Below are 21168 nucleotides of genomic sequence, written 5' to 3'. Positions count from 1 at the left end.
GAAACTTATTCCCCTGAAGAGAGCCTGACCTTGAGCTGGCCTACACTACAAGAGGTATTACTTTGCCTTGTTTCTTCCTTAGCGCGTATCAGACCTAGAAGAGGAGAATGCTCTTTTGAAACAGGAAAAAGAGGAGCTTAACAACAGAATCCTATGTCAGTCTGAAGGTAAGAAGAATGGTTTATAGCTTCATAACACTTGTAATAAACCGAGGATTAAGCTGTTTTTCATAAAATTAGTTTCTCCCGTATGCCCCAGCAATGGCTCATAAACTGAAATGTGCTAATCTTCCAGCATCCTTTATTTCTTTGACAATGTTTGTTGTTATTCAACAGTTCTATTCTCTCTGTACTGCCAGGGGATAAGACAAGACATGAACCTGATTTAATCAGGGAGGGATTAAACACGGAATATAGTACCTAAAGGGGTTTTCCATTCAATTACATCTTAGAATTTCATCAGGATGACTGTGATGGGGGGACAACCCTTTAATGCTGACAGATGGGAGCCTAGAAGCAGAGATGTTCAAACAGTAATATTTGGACAATGATGAATGTCATCTTGAATGTGACAGAATGAAGTGAAATTTAAAGCAGAGATTTAGATTGTGAGAGAACTACAGAGGGAAACAATCTGGAAAGTCCCAGGACATGAAAGGAATACATTCCACCCTTGCATGTATTGTGCTTATTATCAGACTCTATTCAGCTTAACATAGCAAAATATATTGGCTTCAATTAGAGGTGAATTTTTGAGTGCCTTTCGGCAGGCACTAGCTAGCATTAGGCATAATGCATGCCAGGCTCTGTGGAAGCTTCCCAGTGGACCCCTGTCCAGGCACTTCAGTCCTGACTGACTGCCAGCTATCCCAGGACTTAGATTTTCAAAAATTAAACTCCTAAAATCTAAACAAGACACTTGATTTTTTTCAAGTGCTGAGCACCCAGAATCTCCTGTTGAAGTAGACAGGAATTGCTGAGTGCTCAGCACTCTTGAAAATCAATCCACTTATTTAGGCACCTGAACTACTTGGTCAATATTTAACTTTAGACACATCCATATTTGGAAATGTTGACCTCTATTTAGAGCAGACTGAGATTTGAACCCAGCACACTGACCATTTACCCTCTTTATAGTGGTATCTTTAAACACAGCTATAACTAGTGTTGAAATAGCATTAATATTAGAAACATTAGAGCTGCTTGGAATTTTTCAAATTTTGAAATTTGGATGAAATTTCAAAATTTTTAAAAAAAGAATTACTGAGAGTCTCAGCTCAGCTCCCATTGCAGTAAATGAGAACACGTCCATTGAACGGGAGAAGAGCTAGGCTGACCGTGAGCCCCTTTACACATCCCACCCTTATTTTCTGAAGATTATTGTAGAAATGGAAAGTTCTATTAGGTCACCCAGTCCATCTCCTTTCCAATGTAGGATTGTTGTTATGAGGCTCTATCCTACACCATTCAAACCATTGATTTCAGGAGCAGGCCCATAATCCCTTGCAAAGTGAAACTTGCCACGAATGTTCCCTATCTGTGAGTGAATGTTTCCACTATGTAAAAGCTTGAGAAAAGTTAGTTTAGTTGTTGTTGTTTTAATTTAAATGTTAATTTAATGTTTGGCTAAATAAAAAATAAATGGTAATTTGACTTACCAGTTTTAATTTTTTTCTTCTTCAAATAACAGGGGGAAACAAATTTTGTTTCAGAATAGAGTTCTTGTAAATTAATAAATTCACATGCAAAAATAAACTATTTTAAAATGCCCATGGTATTCTGTGCAGTAGGAAAGGATTAACATTTTTGGGAAGTACAGATAGCAAAGACTGTGTTGTACAGAGTAATCCTGCACTACCAGAGCTCTGTATTAGGGATTCTTTCTCTCTTCCCCCATCACCTCTAGTTTGGTTACCTCTTTGTAGTCATCAACAGTATGCAATAGTATGATTGCATAGATTTCCCACTTGACATCCAACATAGGTAAATCAGGTATTTCCATAGAGTAATATGGCTAATATGTATGCACCACTGCCCTCTATTGGATAGAATCAGACTGCTCGTTTGTGCATCAGAGACGTATGTCTAATAGCTAAAGGAGATTATCCTTTACTCAACTGGTAGAGACCTCTGGTTTTGGAGCGGGAGTATTGGAGATCTATTCTACCTGCATCCATGAAGTTCCAAATAGCTGTTCTGTGCAGTGTGATGACAGCCATGAAATTCCTAGCTGGCCACAGATTTGTTACAGTGTATTCACTAAATAAGAATGCAAGATTTCAAAAAAGCCTCTTAGCAGAGAGCATTTTGTTGAACTATAAATCATATTGCAGTTGCCTGTAAGAAATCAATTCAGAACTGAACATCACAGTTCAATATGTATCTTTTAAAGATGAATTTGCCCAAACCACTGTCAAGGAAAATCTCCTGACGAAGAAGGAGTTGGAAGAGGAGCGATCTCGTTATCAGAACCTTGTAAAGGAGTATTCAAGGCTGGAGCAGAGATATGACAATTTGAGGGATGAGATGACTATTATAAAGGTAATGGAAGAGGCTTTTTACATTACCCCTGCCCTCTGATGTCCTGTGTGTATTATTGGTAACTGGATAATGCAACTGATTTCATTTGATGACAACAATGCTATTCTAGAACTCATTTGTGTCGATATTTCTGAGGGGGAAGTTATGCATTGATATTAGACCAAGAGCAACTTCTTCTGGAAATACATGGTTTTCTGTAGCCACTTGGTCACGCATTTACAGATTCCTTATGAACAGCAAGGAAAAAATCTGTTTATCTTTTCTCTATTTCAGTATCACAGATATACTCTGTTATTCAATTCTAAGAAAATCATTGTGGCATTATAAATATAAAAGTCTAAGTTTTAGATTCAGCCTTGCTAGAGTTTTAGCAATAGCCTCATTGATAATTAGTTATTAAGGGATGCTGTCATCCAGTTCAAAGGCTGAACATTTTAAAGGAAAACCATAAGGATATTATGATAAATATTAGGCTCCAAACTCAGATGTGTGTGTCCAAACTTCACAAATCGCGGGTAGCCAGGCTTGGATGTGTTAAAGTAGCTTCCAAGCATACATGAGAAAATTGGTGTCTGGTGCATAGACACTTTTTAAGTTGTTGGTTGTGGTTGTTTATTTATATATATGTGAATGGAGTTGGGTGTGTTTGTGTTTTGTTGTTTTAAACTACATTTTGATTAAATGTCCCCCTGTCGTAATGTGCACCAGTGCACAAGAACCAGAAAACGAAGCCCAAAAGCAAGCAAATGGTCGACCCTCTTATGACAGTCATCTTAATATCGAAAAATATTTTTTAAACTAAACCGCTTTATGAGGAATCCTCCTCTTGACCAGCAGATATATTATGTGTCTGCATTGTCTTGTCCAGCTACTTAAACTGTAAGAGCTTTGGATAAGGAGCTGTCTCTCCCTCTGTGTTTTGTAATGTCCTGAACACAGTGTTTTGACTTGATGAATAATATGGACCCGTTATTTTAAGTAGAAAGTGCCATAAGTGTACTTGATTATTTATAAAACACCTAATAGATAAGGTCCCTTTCCCAAAAGCTTAGTTTACATAATCCTTAGTACAGTGTCTTTTCTACTAAATCACTCTATTATCTCTTTTTTTTTTAACAGCAGACCCCAGGACACAGAAGGAACCCATCTAACCAGAGCAGTCTAGAGTCTGATTCCAATTGTCCATCAGTCTCTACATCTGAGATAGGAGACACAGAGGATGCAATACAACAAGTGGAGGTACTATAAGTCAGACTGGCTAAGGGGCTCTGTCTGATTCTGGCTAGTCAAGAGGGAATAATCGATATGTGGCTCACTCTAAATGGAGCCCGTAGAGAAAGAGTATGGCTTTGAGTATGAAATGTGACTAGTGAGAATTGCTTCTTTTTTCATGCTATGAATGATTCTTGTTAATTGTATGAGAGGGAAATCTTAAGACCCTGATCCTGCATAGAGCACTACTAAGAACTCAGTGCAGGATCAGGCCCTTAAACACCGTTTAAACATAATGAATTGATGTGTAGGGTGCATCCTGGTAAATATGGAAACACCCACAAAACATTAAATATTATTATGACTGACTATCAATACTGATTGTAAGGTTACATGTCTGTAGCATCTTTCATTCCAAAGGATACCAAATTACATTATAAACCTCCTAAAGAACAGTTTTCTTTCTTTGTTTTTTTACAAATCCTTGCCAGCCAATACATCCTCTCTATAAGAACAATTTCAAATATCTCAATATAGAAGGAAATGTCCTAGTTAAATATCTGACTTGAGCGAGGAAGTGAAGAATTATTGGAGGAAGGGGAAGTATATTTTGCTTCCTCCCTGCTAACAGTGGCATAGATCAGTTATATAAACAGTACACTTCATATTTAAGTTGAAGTATAAAATACAGTCTTTGCTAGAATAAAGGCCTGGGATGCTTTGGGTTCCATTTTCTAGTCTGTGACTTTGAGCAAGTCACGTCATCACTACATGCTGCAGCTTCCCCATCTGTATAATCCCTTACCTACCTCACCTGACTGTCATGAGGCTTTTTAATATCTATCAAGCCTTCTGAGAACCACTGATGAAAGCCTCCACTATGTAAGTACAATGGATTGGGGCCTTTAGACAATACCAAAACCTCAGTGTTGGTCACACCTCAGTATTAAAGCTCCATCTACAAGTAACATATGAAGTGTTAATAAAAGATTAATGTATGTTTTAAGCCTGTTACATACATTAGTATGTCTCCTAGATGATTTTAAGCCAATCAGTAGAGAGTTTTATAGATGGATATAAGCCATGGCTATAAGCAACATATTGACTCCGTGAACTATATAACAATTGATTAATTTATTAAAATGCCCATTAACCATCCATTGACCCTTTATAATCTATTTATGATTGGAAACTTAATATAATGTGTGCCTTTAATATTAAATATTAATATTGGTCTTTCAAAATGTGGAAACTTTTTGAAACTCTTGTGTTAAGTATTGGAAGGTGACATGAACGTACAGAGCAGTGCGTAGTCCACATACTGTTACTGAGTGGAGCATTCACCACATCAGATGGGAGAAATTTTTTAACCAAAACTTTTTTCAGAGAAAAATACAGATTCAGTGACAACAAAGTGTTTTGCAAATACGTGTCAGTTTTGCCAACTTGTTTTGGGGGCAGTGGGTATCCAAGTCTTTGAAAAAAATATTTAACACTGTTATTTTTTTGGTTTGAAATGAATTTTCATTTAGACATTTTCTTGTTTTAAAAAAAATAAATATTTTTAAAAGCTCAAAATTGAAACAAAATGTTTTCATTTAAGATTTTTGTTTGGCCCCAAACTAAATTTTTGTTTTGACTTCTTCTTTTGAAAGTTTTAGTTTTGGTCAGACCCAAAACAGTTGTTGTTTTTTTTTAATTTTTTGAAGTTGTCCGTGAACCAAAAAAATCTGTTATTCCCCCAGCTGTATTCACTAATGTTTTTGGACTGATAAAATTACTCTCTCTCTCTCCCGCCCATGTAGGATGTTGGTTTGGATAAAGCAGCCATGGATATGACTCTCTTCCTGAAGCTACAAAAGCGAGTGAGGGAACTTGAACAGGAGAGAAAGAAACTGCAAACCCAGCTGGAGAAAAAGAAATCCCAGGTAAAGATGCCCTTTTATTGATTTTAATATTAAATTTCATATCCTAGTTGGCTTTCCTTGAGTGCCTTAGGGCATGCAGTGTGTGATTTAAGATTTGGGTGCAATGGCCTTCAGTTAAGAAAGGTCAAATTGATCTTGGAAATGAGGAGAAAAACCTTTCTGGCAGTTAAGGACAATCAGCCAGCAGAACGGTTTTGCCTGATGAGATGGTTTATGACAAACTCATTAGAAGCATTTGAGTTGAGAGTGGCTGCATAGATGGGAAGATATATATGAATAATCCTCTTACAGGAAGCTGTACTGGATGACCAAATTATACTTTCCAACCCTAACATGTATAATTCCCAATCACGATATTGGATGTTATATAGCAGCTTTCATCATAAAGGACCCCAAAGGGATCTACAGATTTGTAGACGCATACAGAAGCACTGAAATGCAGCCTCTTCTGAGGTAGAGGATGGAGGCCAGGCAGCCACTTCCAGAATGGAGGGCAGCATCCCTGTAGTTTACAGTTGCACAATACTATTTACAGTAGTGAGCAAGGTGACATTTTTAGCTAACAGCACCTGAGCAATCCCTAGTCTTATGAAAATACTTTTATTGTCCATGCCCAGTTCAAGATACCATCCAACAGATACAACCTTACACAGTGAAGCATGTATTCTGTTTATCTGTCTCAGCAGGTAAAGAGATGAATTAACTTTGTCAGCATTGAAACCAGTGGTTCTAAAGATTCAAAGAATTTAGAACACATATCTGTCTTGTAGACATCATAGGTACTTATATGGCCGTATTATCATAAAAAGAACAGGAGTACTTGTGGCACCTTAGACACTAACACATTTATTTGAGCATAAGCTTCCGTGTGCTACAGCCCACTTCTTCGGATGCACGAACGCTTATTCTCAAATAAATTTGTTAGTCTCTAAGGTGCCACAAGTACTCCTGTTCTTTTTGCGGATACAGACTAACACGGCTGCTACTCTGAAACCCGTATTATCATAGTATCTGAGAGCCTCACAATCTTTAATGTATTCATCCATACAACACCTCAGTGAAAAAGTGAAGTAGTATCCCCATTTTACAGATGAAGAGCTGAGGCATGGAGAGACTAAATGACTTGCTCAAGATCAAACAGGAAGTCGTTGGTGGAGCAGGGAAATGAACCCGGCTCCCCAGGCTAACACCTGAACCAATGGACCATCCTTCCTCTCTAGAACATGATGTTTAGGCCACTCAGACACACATCCGCAGCTCATGATCCATCTCGGATTTGCATTTCCCCAAGATACTATGTAAGAGCTAAGAGGTTCAAAAATATGATCAATCTTGGAGGAATTGGAATGTATCTGAATAGATAAACAGAAGTTTTACTGCTTATTCATGAGCTTCCTTAAATGTAATCTCCGCACTCTAACTACAAAAGAGCTCATATCCTGCCTCGATGCCACCCTGAGCAAAAAGGAGGAAAGTTCTTTCCTCAAAGTTTAACCTAATCAGAGACTAATTTAGAGGTTCAAAGGGACAAATATCCAGAGAGAAGTCTCGCACATCTCTGCTAGCTTGGCCTGCCTGAGTCATTTGATCTCCTAGTACAGGTGGGTGCCTGTACTATCAGATACATCCATTTCCTTACAGAATATAAAGTCTACCCAGCAAAGTAATTCATTCTCTCTAAATATATACATCACTCTATTCATCCATGAGTAACAATGTCATTTTATTTTATTGCCACCTTCCTCCACATGAGCAATGGCTTTGAAATCAATGAAATGTAAAATCAATGTTGGAATGATTTATCCCACCCCAGAGACAATTGACCCCGCAATGGCTGTTGGCCTCTAGTGTAATGAATTCAATATACCATTGATCCTGTTTACTATCCCTATGGGAAATTTTAGCTGTGAACTCAGTTTTAATATCTGAGACCAGCAAGTGAAAAGGCAGCCTGAATAATAGAAGGCAAATTAAGGCACTGTCTATTCATACACGTATGAGTCTTACAAACATGAGACCATAACACACTGTTCTTGTTACTAACATGGGCCAGTTCTTTCAAATGTGGATATCTGAAGCCATGCATCTAAACGTATATGAAGTCACATAAGTAAGTGACTTGATTTTCAAAGTGCTAAGTGCCCTTCATTCTTGTTGGTTTCAATACTTAACACCTTTGAAAACCAGACTATTTATTTATGTGCCTATATGTGAATTTAGGAGTTCAACTTTAGGAATGAAAAAGGGGAAATTTGACCATAGTATTCTCAAGTGTGGTAGGCATTCTACAGACACAAGGTAGGTCTGTGCCCCAAACTGGGTATTTTATAGCTCCATATTTTCAAGACTGAGTCCAGTAATAGTTATATAGTATTACAGCCCTTGCGAGCTCTAAGGGCATGTCTGCACTACAGCCGCTACAGTGACACAGCTGCAGCTGTGCCACTGTAGTGATATAGTATAGACGCTTCCTACATTGACCGAAGGGGATTTTCCATTGATGTAGTTAATCCATCTCTCCAAGAGGCGTGGCACCTAGAAGAATTCTTCTGTCAACCTAGCCGCATCTACACCAGGGGCAGCCAGAAGAATTCTTCTGTCAACCTAACTACAGAGCTTGAGGCTAGAAGTTTTTACAGCCCTGAGCAACTTAGCTAGGTTGATCTCATTTTTAAGTGTAGGCCAGTCCTCAGATAATAAACTGCAAAACAGCAATAGAGGTATAGTGACTAGCAGAGTTTATTCCTCCAACATCACTGTGCAGAATGTCTGAGTTGCTTTACAAAAAAAAAAATAGCTTCCTATATTTTGGGCCTTATTAGTACAGTCATCTAAAAGGTCAATATTTACCCACAAGTACTAACCCACACAGTGGTATCTGAGACAGCAGTTTGTCCTTCTGATAGAGAATAGCTGTGCTTTCACAAATACCGCTGTGATAACTGTTAATATAGGTCAACTTTTCATGCCAACCTTTGTATTTTCCCTTTCTTCGGGAGAAGTAACCTCTGTGAATTAGATATTTCAGAGCCCATTATGATAGGTGGTATTTTTGTTTGAATTATAGTGGTTCTTTCTATGAATATATATATATATATATAAAATACATTATACAGCTGCATAGTACAGTACACAGTATTCGGCAACAGCAGCTGAATATAAAATGCCTAGTTATTACAGTTCTTGGTTTCATAAAAAAAGTTATTTTTTTATCTGTTTTAATGCCTGTTTTTCAGGTATCTATTCCAGTTATTTCTCTTAAGCAGGAGATCCATGTGTCCATTTATAAAAGCAGTAGCAAAGTCAACTAAAGTGATATCAATCATCTCTAATTCACTGTAGCCAGATACTCCTATTGAACGTCAATAAAATTATTCCATCGGGTGACTGCAGGAACGCAACATAGGAGATGCACAACTGCTTTTAACAAATAATCTCCTTTCATTGATAGCGATTTAAAAAACAAGGTTTCTGCCAATATGCCATAAATTGCTCCCCTCATATTTTTAAATCTTTCTGAAGCTGACCTGTGTCTCTTAAGGCGTTAACTACAAATGAGCCAAAACCCTGAATGTTTTAGCCCCCTAAAATCTCCCCATACATTTTTAGTAGGGTTCATTCCAACTGGTCAAGGTTCTGAAGCATTCATAGTTTTGTCCATTTCTAACTATATTTCCAAGATTAGGGTCCTTGTCAAGGTTCGCCCCTCAGCAGACCCACTCCTGCTCTGGGGCATGACTAATTCCAGATCAGTTTTCAGTTTGGACTTGATGTGATTTGAGTCAAGCTGTCACTGTTCCTCACTGCCCAACAGAAGAAGAGGGAAAGTCAAAAATAGCATTTTTGTCAGTGCTGCCAGTTCTTCGGTGCTTCTTTTTGCATTTAAATTTTAATTCTATGGTAGCACTACAGAGGTAGCAAACTCAGCCCCCGCTGTACGTGCTCCTTGATGGAAATGTTTGGTTTTGAAATATATTCAAAGTCCCTCATCCTCTCTGGAAAACAACCAGCAGAATATGACATTTCTGGATATCAGTGTTGTTACCTCTTTTGTCCCAGTCTCCAGAACCTTGTGTCGCCTTTCAGATATCTATAATGTATGCAGAGGGTGATAGGCATAGGAAAATGGGCTTCTCTTATATCTTCCTCTCAGCCCATGTTTTGACCCAGATGAAGCCTGCCCCATCCATTCATGGAATAAAACGTCCAAGAATTGCAAATCTTAGTGATCCCAACTGGATATGGGGATTTCTCCATCAAACAGGCTCAGTGCACAAAAACATTTAGTGATTCAATGATGAGTTTTGGTGCAAGGAATTAACCGATGGTTTCATTTCTGGGAGTTGATCAGTTTTTGGTGGTAGTTGCTTCTGTTGATGAAAGAGCAGTTTGACCTTGCATGGGAACAGAAATAGGGAGGGAGGAGAAAAGTAAAAAATCAAGACTGTCTGGCACTACTGACCTGCTTGCACTTGGGTCAGGACCGAGTAAGAGTTAGCTAGGTAGTGGTTAGAGGGAGCCTCACAGCAGTTTTAAATCCTGTCCTTTAAGCAGTTGACATTTTCGGCAGTTGAGATCCCTCAAAGAACCTAAAGAAGCCAAACCGCCTGATAAGCCTTAGCTCCTGCTTCTTTATTAGGCTCTGCTGGCTTTGAAAGAAAGTTATAGTGTCCGAGTGTATTGTGGTTGGTAGCAGCTTCACTCTACATCTGCTTGTTGCACTGGGACCTCCAGGGCCGGTACTCCCTGTACATTTCACAGAGTTAAGGGTTATTGGGCCTACTTCTCTGTATGAGTGACTCTGGCTGCTCTGGAGTGGGAGGAGGATGAGTAATTAAAAAAAAAATTCATTGTCACCTGAGTCTTTGTAAAATAAAGACTTAGGTATGTCTACACTGCAAAGAAAAACCTGTGGTGCTGCATCTCAGAGCCTGGGTCAGTTGACTCTCGGGGCTTGGGCTAAGGGCTAAAAACAGCAGTGTAGACGTTCGGGTTCAGACTAGGGCCCAGGCTCTGAAACCTTATGAGGGGGGAGGGACTCAGAGCCAAAGCTGCACCCCGAGCCTGAATGTCTACATGGCTATTTTTAGCCCCAAAGCACGAGGCCGAGCCTGTTGACCTGGACTCTGAGACTTGGCCCCGTGGGTTTTTCTTTGCAATGTAGACATACCTCTAGTTACTTGTTAATCCTAGAACAGTGGACGAGTGTGCCTGTAAGGAATTGCATTTCAGTGCTATCTCTTCCCTCAGTGGAAAGGCAGGAGAGTGGAAGTTGATAGTCTGAGCACGACGGAGTTGAGAACTCTTCTGTTCTGCCACCTTCAATTGACCTTGAGATGAATTTAAGGAAATAACATTAGGCCCCATGGGCATGGTATTTTCTAATGTAATGTAAGTTTAAACATTACATTTGTGTGCTTCAAGCCACTTGTTATGTTCTTGACCCTGATGCGTTGGGCCATCTGGCAGAGCCATGTGGGGAAATGAGCCGAAACCATAATTTTTGCTGTAAAATGTGGTTTTGGTTTTATGAGTCTCTGAGCTACAAGAACTGTACTTTACTTACGGCAAGACTTGCATAATGCAATGGATTTAAGTACGATCTCATTTGCTAGTAGTACGTTTTTTGGGAAAACTCCAAAAGAAGTTGGGGAAGATGCCAGTATCCAATCTAAATTCCATCATTTCCTTTCTTTAAAACATATTTTGATCTTATTTATATAGCACCCAAAAAAGTGACAAACCTTCAGACATAAATTAGATCCCAGCCCTCAGGCACAGAGGCTGCATCTACACTAGAAGTGCTGCACTGATGCAGCTGTGCTGCTGTCGTAGAGAGCTCTCCCATTGGCTTAACTACTTCGCCTACCATAAGAGGCTCTCCTGCTGACATAGCGCTGTCTACACTAGTGCGTAGGTCAGTATAACTTACGTCACTCAGGGGTGTGGATTGTTCATGCCCCTGAGCGACGTAAGTTCTAGTGTAGACAAGGTTTTAGTCTGAATACAGTCTTGGTATGGGGGAAAGGAAGGATGGTTACACTTCTTATCTTTTTCCCTGTACATTTTCCTCTATTATATTCCTCCTTGGCCTTTGCGTTTCACCTAATGTCTGTTTACCATACACAATTTAGGGTAGTTGCTTTCTTTGGTTGTACTTTAACACCAGCCAACAACAAATACTGGAGGTGACCCAGAACTGCAGTCAAAGTCAGATTGCCTGAGTTGGAAAACCGGCCTATTTACCAGCTTCTCTAGGCAGCTGTCAAATATCTGTTTGTCTTTTAATCCATCCAGGTAATTGAAACGAAGAATGAAATGGATTCAGACCGTGATACAGATCTAGCCTACAACAGTCTGAAGGTAAAGAATTTTAGAATGAGAGATTATTTTCATGCGTTCGGTGCTAATAACCTTTTGAATGGCTCAAACAGCCTAAGTAAATCCATCTGACATGGGTAATAAACCAAAGCCTCTCTTAACTCATTCTGGCCATTAAAGACTGATATTGTGTGGCAGTTTGAAGGCACTCTGCAGCTTTCTCTCTACTCTCTGGACTAGTTGTAGCTTCCAGCAGTCAGAGTGATGGCAGATGTTCCTAGGGAATGCCGCCTCACTGGCATATGCCATCTGCTGTGCCACTGATTTTATCTATGTGAGAGCCGAGTGGCAAATGCAGGCATGGGTAAGATGCGGGGGGAGCTTCTTGTCCCTACAAGCCTCCCAGCTTGACTCTCCTCTTGCACATCAAAAGATCTTCAGGTGCACATTGGTCCATCCATATACTGCATTTGGGGTAACTTGATCAGCAGCAATTGTGAATCCACATGCGTGTCTCCTTCCCTAGCTGCACTGATGTGGTTTTTAACTCCAAACACCCACTCTCCCCAACTCTGAATCAATCTCTCTCATATAGCGAAGGCACCTATCACATTGGTAGCATTGAACCCAGCTGCAAAGTCAGCTCTTCATCAGAAGCTTTGATCCAACCCAGTCTCCCTGTGACCTCTCAGCTACAGAGTCATCCTCTCCTGTCCCCCACAACAGAATCCTGAGCTATCCACCCACAATCCTCCTGCCCCAGCTCTCTGCCTAGCAGATACAGGCTGAGATAAGGTTATCAGGCTCTGCTTACCACTTGCACCTGGATGTTGTGCAGGAGAGTGCAGTTTAGTCAACATTTGTGTTGACATCTAAGCGACTGTTTTCATATGAATCACAGAGGTTTACTGTAATGGTGATGACATTTTTATTTGTTTAGCTCTAAGGATGCATTAAGTAAACCTGGCAGGAAATGAGAGCACTTCTTTACACTGGAAGGTGACACCAGTGCTTTTTGGCCTTGCTGTATAATATGTGAGTGAAAATGTTTTGCAGGGTGGATTGTTGCTCGGAGTCTATTGTACAAGCGGTCTGCTCTCCTCTTTCAGGCAAAACGTGTTTCTCTTTACTGACAGTATACCAGCTACATTCCCCTTTGCATGGGCATTTTCATAGTATTTCCTTTAGAGAAGATTTGTATCTTCTTGTTCTTGTGTGACTATGTTTGTGTTGGAGTGCTTATGCATGTATTGACTGTCGTGCAAACTCGTTTTCAGTACAACTCTTCCTTGGCTTACCCTGCTCAGCTAGTTCATCCTTGGAGATGTTGTGTCAAAAACAAATTCTTTTAGTGCAGAAATTCAATTTTGGATCCTTCTCCTCTCCCTAGTTCCTGGACAAACATGGAAAGACTCTCAGGAGATCTGAGAAAGTGTTTATTAACCAAGTATAGAAAGTCACACGCTAAGCTACAGAGACCACATAGTACCCATTTGTACCATTTGCATTATCTCCCCAGGTTCAAGCAGAGAAACAGAAATTAGATGGAAAAGGTCTATTGTCTATCCCCTCTATAAACACAACTGCCTACAGTACCGTTCTCTGGTGCTTTGTCCAGCCCAATTATCAGTGACTAAAGCAATGGGGCTGCATTTACACTCACTGGACATAGTGTGTTGTCCGTAGATACCTACTGTGCTTTATTAGTATCTCTGCAAAGCTCAAGATGGAAGTATGACCGGCACCTCAAATCCCTGCCCCGAGTTCTTCCAACTGTTGTTGGTTAAATACACCTACAACAGTTTTAAGTCACTTGAGCTATTATCACAAAATAAAATTGCAACTAGGGGTGGACAAACTTTGCAGGTTCAAGCTGTGTCAATCTCTCCCATTGTTTTGGGGGTCACAAAACTAACATGAGGTTGCAAACTCCTGTCACTTTAACTCAAGCAGAAGTTGCAAGAGGGCAACCTTAATTTTGTAAATTTCTAACTTTAGAGTTTCTTCCCTCTGTAACCTTAATAACTGTCTTTTAATGCAGTTTTGTTTGTATGGATAGTAACGCTAGTTTCAAAATACACCTCTACCCCAATATAACGCGACCCGATATAACACAAATTCGGATATAACGCAGTAAAGCAGTGCTCCAGGGGGGCGGGGCTGCGCACTCCGGCGGATCAAAGCAAGTTCGATATAATGCGGTTTCACCTATAACGCGATAAGCTTTTTTGGCTCCCGAGGACAGCGTTATATCGGGGTAGAGGTGTATTTTTTTAAGGTTTAGTCTAAAACCAACATACTTCTGAATAAAATGCAGCTCCTTAGAACCTTGTTTTGGTATTGATGTTATGCAATTGCTGCTTTTCTGTTTGCATAAAGGAAAACACTGTGGGGTTAGCAACAGGGGCGGCTCCAGGCACCAGTGCAGCAAGCGCATGCCTGGGGCGGCAAGCCGTGGGAGGAGGCCTGCCGGTCGCCATGAGGGCAGCAGTCAGGCTGCCTTCTGCGGCATGCCTGCAGGAGGTCCGCCGGTCCCGCGGCTTCGGCGGCAATTCAGCGGTGGGTACGCCGAAGGCATGCCACCGAAGGCTGCCTCACTGCCGTGCTTGGGGCGGCAAAATACATAGAGCCACCCCTGGTTAGCAACATGGAAATGTGAGCTGGCAACTGTATGGAGCAGCTTTTACCTATGAAAATCATTCTCTAACTTTTCAAATCTGTGGATCTGTTAATTTAAAAAGAAATCCTCTCCTGGACCCACCTACTCTCCCAACATCCTAATCCTCTACTTGCTTCTTTATATGTGCAGACCAATAAGGAAAGAGTCCTTGGACCACTGATTCTCTGAGCCATAGTTTGAGAATTGACCTAAGACTAGCAAACATTCGCCCCATTTTATGAAGTCATAATTTATGTCTAACACTTCTACGCTGTGCTGTCAAGCTTTGTAACATCTCAGTCAGTTAACACATTGGTGACATTTCTGTCTAAAAAGGGCTACAGTTCCTGCTAAAAGCAAGAAGCAACAGTTTTATACAAAATTGTGACAGGAAGCATAAACTCCTGCAGCAAAAGTACTTCTTATTCCCATAGGTGGGCTGACCTGGGAGCAACCAGCTCCAAATTGAAAGAGCTGGAGAAACAAAAATATAGGTCACTGGCATTTTACCCAACTTTGCATGTAGCACACATCTTTTCTGCTAAAAAGGGCTCCGTTTGCAAAGAAAGCATTGCTCGTAGCTGGTTCTGAGTGCTACTTTCCCATCGCATCCCTTTGGCAGCTGGTGCCATGTTGTAATATGCTCTCTCTCTCGCTTCTCTAATGGTTTTCCCCCATTAATTTATTGCTCAAATATTTATAGTCTCTCTTTCCTTCATGAGAATTGCATAATTTGATTTACTTTTCCTTTATGCCAGTTTAAGAAGTTTAAAAAGTCTTCGTTTTATGGAGATATTTTTTTTCCTGCCTTCCGAGGCTTATGATTAATGCCTGAGGTGTCTGAAACTTTTGCATAAATTGTTAACGTGCATCTGTTGGAGGAATTTCTCTTTCAGATATCAGAAAGAGTGGAAAAAATATTAGAGACACAAAGTGGGTGAGGTAATATCTTTTATTGGACCAACTTGTGTTGGTGAGAGGGACAAGCTTTCGAGCTTACACAGAGCTCTTCAGTTTAAGTTGAAAGCTGGTCTCTTTCACCATGAGAAGTTGGGTCCAATAAAATATTACCTCATTCACCTTGTCTCTCTAATGTCCTGAGACCAACACGTCTACAACACAGCATGGAAAAAAAGATTAGCACAGGGGTTGGCAACCTTTCAGAAGTGGTGTGCCGAGTCTTCATTTATTCACTCTAATTTAAGGTTTCGCGTGCCAGTCATACATTTTAACGTTTTTAGAAGGTCTCTTTCTATAAGTCTATAATATATAACTAAACTATTGTTGTATGTAAAGTAAATAAGGTTTATAAAATGTTTAAGAAGCTTCATTTAAAATTAAATTAAAACACAGAGCCCCCCGGACCAGTGGCCAGGACCTGGGCAGTGTGAGTGCCACTGAAAATCAGCTCGTGTGCCGCCTTTGGCACGCGTGCCATAGGTTGCCTACCCCTGGATTAGCATTATTACATCACTGGCAAACTGTTTTCATTCAGAATCAATATCTGGACTATATTTTTAGTACCCACCTCCTCTGAGGCCATGTATCTTTCTCATTCCTCCTCATTTAAAGTAAGGGGGAGGGGAATGTTTTCTCTTGCAAACACTCCCAGACGGCTAAACTAACGTGGGGAAGAACCATTACATTTTCTTGCAAGTAGACTTGTTCGGCCAAACTACAGCAAGGAAGAACCATAGCGCTTTTGGTTCTACTGTCCTACTAAACCCTACACTCCCAGGTCCTGTAGTACCTAGTTCATAAATCACATGCTTCTTTCCAGTTATTGCCCAGTTGCTTTGCGCTGGAAAGATTATTCAGAAGGTTACAGCAAGGCAGCTCTGGCACCTTTTAGAGTCGAGTGTATTCCCCGATCCTTTACACCCTGAGCTTTGCCCTTGGGTAGGATGCACAGGCTGTGCTGGTTTCATTAGTTGACCATCTGCCTCCGGTGATGGACATAGATCAGGTGTCTGTGCTGATTCTTTTTAGATCTGACAGCAGCCTTCGATAATCTTGATCTTGAGCTTTTGTTGACCCACTTGCAAACCTGGGCAGAGATAGGTAGGAGTTGTACATGAGTGTCTTCATTCTTTTCTCTCTCTTGGAGAGCCAGGACCACTGTTCATCCATCTTGTGGGCTTCGCTCTCCCCTCTGTTCGGAGAATGTGAAACAGCTCGGGAAGACAGTGAGAAGTTTGGGTTGGAGAGTCATCAGTATGCTGTTGACGCTCCGCTCTGCATCTGTGTTGTCAGACTGACAACTCATTCACTCAGTTTTCCCAACGTCTAGCTGAAATCGGGACATGGAGACAGCTAGCTGGCGGAGGGTTCAGTCTGAGCTCGCTATGCCGCCAGTGCTCTGGGCGGTGGGGCTGTGAGCTCCTGCCGGACAGCGTGGCTGCGAGAGCCGCCAGCTTGCCCCAGTGCTCTAGACTGCGCCATGGCGTGGCTGGCTCCAGCCGGGCGGTGCGGCTGCCAGTCCTGGTGCTCTGAGCGGTATGATAGGGGGGGGGGGAGGGGGGGGGGGGGTTGGATAAGGGTCAGGGAGTCCCGCAGGGCAGTCAGGGGACAGAGAGCAGGGGGCAATTGGATAGGGCGGAGGTTCTGGGGGGGGGCGGTCAGGGGATGGGGAACGGGGGGGTTGGATAGGCGTGGAAGTCTCAGGGAGCTTGTCAGGGGGCGGGGGTGTGGATAAGGGTCAGGGCAGTCAGGTGACAGGGAACAGGGGGGATTGGATAGGCGGTGGGGTTCCGGGGGGGGCAATTAGGGGCAGGGGGTCCCGGAAGGGGGGTCTCAGGGGACAAGGAGCAGGGGGGGGAGTTGGATGGGTCAGAGGTTCTGATGGGGGCAGTCTGGGGGTAGGAAGTGGGAGGAGGTGGATAGGGAGCAGGGGCCAGGCTATTTGGAGAGGCACAGCCTTCCCTACCCAGCCCTCCATACAGTTTCAGAACCCCGATGTGGCCCTCGGGCCAAAAAGTTTGCCCACCCCTGTCCTAGTGTATCCATCACAGAGGGTTTTTTGAACACATGAATTTAGATAATTATTATTTTGTTTTGTTGCACTTACTCCTAGAGAAATTTGATAAATTCACAATGTAAATGGGAATAACATGTATTTATCATGGGCATGCATGTATGTGTAATATTAAACAGTTTTATAAGGGGTTTGGTACAGACACTGACAGAACTTGTGCTGCAAGGCATTGTAATGGCAGGACAGCAGGGTGAAATAAAATGAAGCAGACATAGGGTTGGTCGTGTAATTTCCTGTAGAGATTCAGATGTGCAGAATGCCACTTAACCATGACGGGGCAAACAAAAAGGCGCTTATCAATCTTCTGGATTTCTTCTTCTGTCCAGGAAAGCGGGGGTAGGAGTGGAAGCACTGAGAAGTCCTTGGGGTGATTTTTTGCTCCTAGCAGAACACAGTGCATAATTTCCATTGGTTTAATTAGCTGGGGTGTTTATTTTCTACCTTGAACTTGAAATATTAACAGAGCATTGTAGAGATTTTTCTATCAAATATAAGAAATAGAGGAGAGGACAGATTACTGACCACCACCAATGCTAAATTCTCCTTCAGTTCCAGGACTTTTAGAAGGTCGGACCTTACCCAACTTTGCTATTGAAATGCCTTTCTAGAGGCTGGGGGTTATTCTGATTAGGTGTGGGAACCAGATTTGCATCTGCAATACATACAAACAAGTCAGAAATCCCTGCTCCCGTTGCACATTCTGATACAAGGACTGATTCATTCAAAGGAAATTTTCTCTCTCTGAGTGTAATCCTTTGAATGGATCCATGGTCTTATCAGAATATGTAGTTGGAGAAAGGATTCCCGTCAGCATAATTAAACCACCCTCAAAGAGCGGCATTAGCTATGTCAGCAGGAGAGCGTCTCCCACCAACATAGCGCTGTTCACACCGGCACACTTGTCAGTGAAACGTACATTGGTCCAGGGTGTGTTTTTTCACACCCCTGACCGACAAAAGTTTTACCAACAAAAGTGCTAGTGAAGACTTTGCCTAAGTGCACTATGAGGAGCCTGATCCCTCTGAATTTTAATCCCAAATTCTGATACTAACTCTCTCTACTACTGTGGGCAAGTCACTTTGCCACTCTGTGCCTACGTTTCCTGGATGAGGACAGTAGCTGTTTCAGTCATGTTGAAAGTAATTTAATAAACCTCTTTGAACCTGTTGGTTGAAATTGTAATTCCAAATTGTCTTAGATGCTGCTAACTGTTCCGCTAACAATGGCATTAGTAGAGAAGGGAAAGAAAAGGCAGGAGACTTACAGAATGCAGGAGAGGTGCTTGTCAAATCACACATACTGCTTGTATCGAAAGAGATTTTCATGTCAGCTTGAAGATCGTACTGTGCCTGAAACCACTCAGAAGGAACGCTATGGCTAAGCTGGATGTGTAGCGAGTTATGTTCAACCAAGAAGGAAATGGAAAGATAACATGAGAGAGAAATTTCCCTGTCTGTCCTTTCTTCCCAAACTGCTGGTTATTACACGTGTGTAATTTAGAGGACATTTCTGACTCTTACGCACCCTTACTCTCTCTTAGGCTTACTGCTGCCTCATTTTAAGTACTGGTAGTAATGTAGCTCTGGAGGTAATGTTGTTATTTACAGTAAAATTAATGTTACATTTTATAAATCAAAAAAGTCTCTTACAAGCAAATATTTACAGTTCAGAAGCTAACGTTTAGGAGAGAAAATATAGAAGTTCTAACACATGAATGAGTCAACTCGAAAGTAGCTATGCATCTTTCCAACAAATCTGAAACTTGCTCTTACCCTCAGTGTTCAGAGTTTGATTACTTGTAGAGTGGGTGTGGAATCCCAGTTTTTATTCTTGACCAAAGCACCTTCGGCAATGTAACCCTTCGAGATGCAAGGGGAGAGACTGATGAGAATGAAAAGAAAACCGGAACCCTCTATGGCAAATAACCCTACTTTTCCAAGTGGATTGCTGTTTTGAGGAGTGTTTATGCAAACCCTGTCTTCCGTCCACAAGTCACCTCTGAGCATGAGCAGAAATAGGCAAATAGAGCCAGTTAATAATTGTATCAACTTGTTATAGTGAAGGACTCAACGGAGTTCTGACCCTGGCCAGCCTTCGACATTCCCAGCTCTGACCGGGTGCTGCTAGAGGAATTCTTCGTATGTTTTAATATCAACAAGCAGTTTCTCTGGGCTTTGCTCAGCAGTCTATGCAATTAGCATTCATATAAATATCCCCAAACCGATTCAACCCCTCTGCAAAATGAAAACCAGTGTGAAAAGTTTCCAAACCACCTCTTCTTATCCAATTTAATTCAAATCCGTTAACCCTTTCGCTTCCTGTACAGATTTTTTTCCTTGTAACTTTTAAAGGACCTATTGCAAACAGGATTTATTGAACAAAAGTACATTTCATGCACACGTCAAGAACCCTTTCTTCCTGCAAAGCCTTCACGCACTGAGCTCCCACCGAAGTCAGTGGGACTCACATGGACGGATTGCAGGATCCAACTCAATTTTGATCAACTCTCGGTGTGAAGCACCTGATGGTGCTCCGCTAACAATAGTGTCGGTCCAGCTAAGAGCACACAGTCTGTTCAGAAACCAAATGGGTTAGTTACTTAATGTTTGTAAGACATCTGAGAAAAATCACATAATTAAGCTAACTTTTTCAGAGATATAGAGATAGATATAGATATAGAGATAGATCTATCTATCTATCTATCTATCTATCTATCTATCTATCTATCTATATCTACTCCTAAAACAAGCACGTACCAACATGCAATAGAAAATGGTTCTATGAGAGACTGATCTATAGCCCACTGAAGTCAGAGATTCAGAGTTTCATAGATTTTTAAGGACAGATGGGACTATTTGGATCACTTGGTCTGACCTCCTGCATAACACAGCCAAAGAACCTCACCCAATAATTCCTGCATCAAGCTCAGACCTTCTCTTTGAGCTAAAGCATATCTGGTAGAAAGATACCCAGTCTTGACTTAGACTTGGAGTGATGAAGAAACCACATCACTGGGTAAATTGTTCTGTTGGTTAATTATCTTCACTGTTTAAAAATGTGCACCTTATTTCTAATCTGAATTTGTCTAGCTTCAGCTTCCCACCATCAGATCTCCTTATGCCTTTTATTTTGCTAGCTTAAAGAGCTGTCTGCAGGAGTCTGTCCATCAGCTTCAATGGGCTCTGGATCAGGCCCAATATGCAACACTGTCACAGCAGCTGGCTCATCTGCTGTTAGTATGTAGTGTAGCAGTGTGGGACTCACCCTCCCCCTGCTCCTTGTCCTCTGACTGCCCCCTCCTGGGACCCCTGCTCCTAACTGCCCTCCAGAACCCCACCCCCTACCTAAGCCTCCCTGTTCCTTGTCCCCTAACTGCCCCCTCCTAAGACCCCCCCCACCCTAACTGCCCCCCAGGACCCTACCCCCTACCTGTACCCTGACTGCCCAAAACCTTATCCACAGCCCCCCCCCCCC

The 21168-nt window shown here is 41.6% G+C and overlaps 1 protein-coding gene across 1 annotated transcript in view; it reads left to right on the top strand.

Moving 5' to 3' along the window:
• MYO5B (myosin VB) overlaps positions 1 to 21168 on the top strand; it is a 379086-nt gene that overhangs the window by 316478 nt on the left and 41440 nt on the right. The window contains exons 23-27 of the mRNA XM_026649314.2: positions 83 to 167; positions 2392 to 2540; positions 3660 to 3779; positions 5558 to 5680; positions 11978 to 12043. Of these exons, the coding sequence (XP_026505099.1) occupies positions 83 to 167; positions 2392 to 2540; positions 3660 to 3779; positions 5558 to 5680; positions 11978 to 12043 (543 nt within the window). The remainder of the gene's footprint in view (positions 1 to 82; positions 168 to 2391; positions 2541 to 3659; positions 3780 to 5557; positions 5681 to 11977; positions 12044 to 21168) is intronic.

The sequence above is a fragment of the Terrapene carolina genome, unplaced genomic scaffold, assembly GCF_002925995.2.
Source record: "Terrapene carolina triunguis isolate 2854851 unplaced genomic scaffold, T_m_triunguis-2.0 Scaffold69, whole genome shotgun sequence".
Taxonomy (NCBI): Eukaryota; Metazoa; Chordata; order Testudines; family Emydidae; genus Terrapene; species Terrapene triunguis.
This window is presented reverse-complemented; position numbering and strand designations above follow the sequence as displayed.